The sequence below is a fragment of the Meleagris gallopavo genome, chromosome Z (genome assembly GCF_000146605.3).
Source record: "Meleagris gallopavo isolate NT-WF06-2002-E0010 breed Aviagen turkey brand Nicholas breeding stock chromosome Z, Turkey_5.1, whole genome shotgun sequence".
Taxonomy (NCBI): Eukaryota; Metazoa; Chordata; class Aves; order Galliformes; family Phasianidae; genus Meleagris; species Meleagris gallopavo.
This window is the reverse complement of record NC_015041.2, coordinates 28,689,150-28,694,320: the sequence shown is the minus strand read 5'-3', so window position 1 is coordinate 28,694,320 and position 5,171 is coordinate 28,689,150. Positions and strand designations below refer to the sequence as shown.

General features: G+C 37.6%; 1 protein-coding gene across 2 annotated transcripts in view; it reads left to right on the top strand.

The window, feature by feature from the left end:
• Positions 1-5,171, top strand: part of NFIB (nuclear factor I B) — a 177,725-nt gene that overhangs the window by 155,981 nt on the left and 16,573 nt on the right. Inside the window, exon 3 of one of the 2 annotated variants that reach the window (XM_031557306.1) lies at positions 814-857. The exons of the other annotated variant lie outside the window; for it this stretch is intronic. Within the exon in view, the coding sequence (XP_031413166.1) occupies positions 814-857 (44 nt within the window). The remainder of the gene's footprint in view (positions 1-813; positions 858-5,171) is intronic. 2 annotated transcript variants of the gene reach the window in all.

Genomic DNA, 5,171 nt, shown 5'->3' with positions numbered 1-5,171 from the left:
TTTTTATGTGAGAGGTGGATTTGCTGGTCTTCTAGTTAAAAAAAACAGGACAAGGTATGAACAATCAGATGATGGTGTTTCAGTGTTGTGGATGCCTTATCTATTATTTGAAGTGAGCTGCTATAAATGAAGTACTTGTTATTGTATAATGAAGCTGCGATCACCCCAGCAAGATTTCAGTAAAGAAGAAAATATCTCCATGCAGTGATTGAGACAGTGCTAGTTTACACAGCTTTTGCTTTACCATAATGCATTCTCCCATACGTATATTTAGTTTATAGTCTGTGACTTAGAATAGGTCCAATAAGCCACTAAGAGCCCTCACAGGGTATTGATAAATGTTGCCATATTTTAGATTATCAGGGGTGAAGAACATGTTTGTTCAGACAGAAAAATGATGACTGTCAAAACATTGAAGTTATTTGTTATAACTTTCTTTATGTTAGCTTAGTTTTTCATAAACCTCAGTGGCAGTGTAGGATTTCCCATCACTTTTGCGATGTGAAAGCTTGAATAAACTTACATGTATTGGTTAATGGGTCCTATGATTGACATGCAGCAGCTCTCTGGAGATTGTGAAAATGCACAGTACAATATGTATAAATGAAATAGAAAACATGCAGCTGCTTCCTTTGCTGATCTTCTGATGTTTGCCTTAATTTTCTCCATGTTCATAATTGATCTTGTTTCTTCAGCACAGATCAAATAATCATAGAATCATAGCAAGGCTTGGATTGGAAGGGACCTCAAATATCACTGAGTTCTAACTCCCCTGCTGCAGGCAGGGCTGCCGAGTGCCTGGTCAAGTAGTAGGTCAGGTTCGCCCCACTCCAACCTGGCCTTGACACCTCTAGGGAGTGGGGCAGTCCACAGCTTCTCTGGACAGCCTGTTCCAGCACCTCACCAGTCTCCCAGTGAAAAGATTCCTTCTGCTTCTTCCATCACATCTTCTCTTAATCTTCTCTTCTTTCATTTAAAACCATTATCCCTTGTCCTATCTAACGATCCATGTAAAATGTTGATTTTTCTCCTGATTATAATTTCCCTTTAAATACTAGAAGGCCATAATGACGTCTCACTGTAGCCTTCTCTTCTCCAAACTGAGCTAAGCCCAGCTCCCTCAGCCTGTCTTCATAGGAGAAGTGCTCAAGACCGTTGATCATCTTCATGGCCCTCCTCTGGACCTGCTCCAAAAGCTCCACATTTTTCCTGTGCTGGGGGCCCTAGATCTGGACGCAGCACTCCAGATGAGGCCTCATGAGGGTGGAGCAGAAGGGGACAATCATCTAACTCACCCTGCTGGTCACCTCTCTTCTGAAGGAGCCCATGATACCATTGGCCTTTCAGGCTGCAAATACACACACAGTGCTGGCTCATGCTAAGTTTTTCATCATAACCTCTAAGCCCTTCTCGGAAGGGATACTCTCAAGGAATTCTTTTCCAGTCTGTATAGATACCTAGTCTTACCTTGACTCAAGTGCAAAACCCTTGTGTTCCATAATTTTATATTGCTTTAAGCTTTTTCTGTTATTATTTTTAAGTTTTCTCTTTCATCTGTGCATGCAAGGTAGCATCAGTATTTGATCTAGTCAGTTTTTTTTTTCTTCACATTTTGGCTATAGCTGATCTCCTTTTAATCCGTTTCTTCCTACTCTCTTACCTGCGCTCTCATCTCTACTCTTTGACCCGCGTTTCTCTCACACAGTTGCTTGCTTGTCTTTTTTCTCCGTTGTTTCTTTTATATTTCATTATTCCTCTTGAGGGCTCCTTCTTATTTCTATCTGTTTGTAGCATTTGCTGTCAATTTTTTTAAAAATCTTGCTGTTGGCTCTGCAAAAACTGAAGAACAGTGGTTTTATCCCTTGTGCAGAGCATTCTCTTCAATTGTTACCTGTTTTGTGATTATATCTTTGTTATTATTCCCATAAGAGTCAAGAGTCAATCTCAACGCAACTAATTTTTTTTTTTTTTGCTTTAAAATAGTTTTTGTGGTAATGGTAAAACAGCATAAGGTTCTTCTCTGAGCTAGTTTCAATCCCTTTATGCTTCTGTGTGAGCTGTAGGAGCTTCCAAGAAATGCAGTGCTACATGAAAGCTTGCTGAAAGAACCTTTCATAGGTGATCTCCATAGTTCCCAGCTGTCTCAGTTGTGTTTTAGCTCATTAGGTCATTTTGCTTGCTAAGAACTGTACTCTGTGAATTTGTTCAGTTTTACCTGCCTGCTTCATCCCTCATTTATCAGCAATAAACAGTACTATTGTTCTGATTGCTTGAGTGGATTTCCAATGAATTTTACTTTACTTAATTTCTGTGCTATTGGGAGCCAGAGTTTTGGACTGAAGCAATCTTTGACTCTCTGCCTGTGTTTCCAAAACTGAGAAACTACTAGCTTGAGTTTACATTCTTGTCTGAGTACCCTAATCTCCAGCACTACTGGTCAGAGTTGAACTTTATCAGATACCCGTCAGCGAGGTTGCCTTTGAGAGAATGTGAATGTCTCCCATTCTTGTGAAGGCACCAGTATCCCACTGTCTAGTCTGATGAGTATTTTACTGCAGGAAATACAAGGCTTTTGCCCTCTATCATGTTTGGCTTCAGCCAGTTTCTGAGGTTATCCTACTGCTGGGGAAACATTATTGGGTAGTGTCTGCAGTGCTTGCCCTTGGTAACCAGTATAGTCTGGAATGGGTATGTGGCAGCTCCTTGCATACTTCTTCTATTGCAAATTTGTCAGATGCTTGACATTTACATAAAAAAAGAATATATCATGAAGTTCAGTAGATAAGTCAGCATCTGGAGAGATGACTGTATGAGTGCTTCTGCTGTGATCTTCATAGTTTGTACAGATTCTCTAGTGCATAGCCATACATCATGAGGGATAGAAACATGACTTCAGTATTCATGATTGGGCCAGTATATGGCATTAGTGAAATTAAGAAAAATCTAATCAAATTACATTAAAATTTTCCTGATACCACAGTCAGTTGTAAAGCTCCAGAGTTTGTCCTTTTACTGTTATCAGTTTTTTCCCTGGCATACTACTTCCAGGATGTCCTGATAAGTTTAACAAAAGTTGTATTTCTTGGTAAATTTTGGGAAAGTCAACTGTTTCAAGACTCAATTCTAAGTAGAAATAAGTAAGCATATCTGAAAAGTTGAAATTCTAGGCGGTGTAAGTTTGGTCAAAGCCATTATTCTCATATAAAACCTAAAAAACCTTCCATTAACCAAAATCAGTAATATAAATAAAATCTGACTTGTATATGAAATGATATTATAAATACTTACTGAAGAAAAAAAGAAGCTTGTGGCATCATTATACTGTCTTTGAGTTTCTCTTCAAAGGCTTGCAAAACCCGATTTTTAAAAAAAAAGGATTTACATGGATTTACATTATCTGTTTTGAGTATATATATGCTTAATCATTGCAGAAAGATACTGTAGTTTGTGCCATTATTTTTCTACACTTAAATAGTTAAAAAATGCTTCTAGTTTTGGTGATTTTTGAAACATATGTGAGGTCTTGTTGCAGAGCACACAGACAGAATTATAACTGCAAAATTTTCTCCAGACCTTTCCTTTGCTATTTACTTTCCAAATTACTAATCCTCCAAAAATCCTAAAGCCTAAGAAAGCGAGGAATCGTCCCTGAGGATGTTGAATTATTTAGGAATAGAAATCAAACAAGGCAATTGGGAGGTCAATTTCTCTGTGTGTTGTCAGATCTTGCGTAAGGTATTTGTTCTTTCTTGTAACTCATTTTTTCCAAATGAGTGTCTTAATGATGTTAATAATGTCTGCCTCATGTCTTAGCTTCATTTCTACTGATTGGAAATTTATCTAGACAGAAGTCTGTTGTAAATCTCTGTAACCTTCCTTTTTTCAAGTTGCTGTTACTGAATTCTGTATGTGTCTTTTTTTTTTTTTAAAAAAAATCTCATTTCCTGCAATAAGGTACTAATATCTTGTGAAATAGATTGAAATTGCTGCATGATTGAATTTTCATAGTGCTTTTGCAATACTTAGCAAGACAAAACTGTGTAGGAAGAGTTTAATAATAATAATAAAAATCCTCCATTTGGAAGTGGAAGTTACTTAAAGTGTAACAAAAGTAGCTACGCATGCTGTAACAAAAAATACATCAGAGGTAATAGGCTAAGAACTTCTGAACATCTTGATTTATTAACCGATAAGTAAATCAGATACTTTATCCATAAATCATAGGAAAACAGGAATATCAGAAAAATTGAGCAGAGTTTATGCATCTATGTCTTTCCTTCTACGAGCTGGCTTGACAAACTTCATTAACATAGTTACAGGCAATTTCAGCAGTAATCCTTGAGACCTATTTTACTGTTGTGGAGTTAGAACACTGTGCATGTCAACAAAACAGGCATTGTTATCAGTGCACACTGTTGCCATAAATCCTGATTCATGTGAATTTCCTTAGTATCCAGGTGTCTAGAAATGTCAATATACAACAAAGTGAATTTTAATTTTGCAGTTTCTCCATCATGTTTCCTCCCTCACATCTCACCCACCTCTACCAGCATTCAAGAGTCAAGATGCCAGCATACTATTAAAACTGAAACAGCGGGATCACCTTCATCTGTTCATTGGTCAGCAGCTGTTGGACCCTCCAATTCTCAGGTCCCAACCCCCTTTGCTGGATATTCCTCTTCTGGACATTTGTCCCCTTTTGCTTTCTCCCCATCCACTGGACACTCCATCCCCATTGGGGTTCTTCCCAATGGCTCTTTCCTTCTTGGGCCTTCTTCTCAAGGATCATCAAAGATGGACATTCTCATTTCTGAAGTAAGGGAACTAAAAGAGGGAGTAGTTAACGTGGTGCAGGAGTTGAGAAAGGTAACAGATCACCTTGACTTTTTGGTGGCCTGTGGTGGAATGAGCTCAGGTTTTATTCCAGCTTCCGGTGCTTCTTCTGAAGTTTAATGCTTTAGAAATTCCATCTCCATCTAACAGATGTATTCATCTATCAAAAGTATACCTTGATGAATATCTGTTAAATGTCTTTCTATGAATTTTCTACATTTTTGTTTATCAAAGCATATTTTAAAGTGGTTTATGTCTTGTTAATAACTTTCTTTACATCTACTTTTGTATTTTTTAATATTCCAAAATACTCTTTAAATAATGTATGGGCATATACA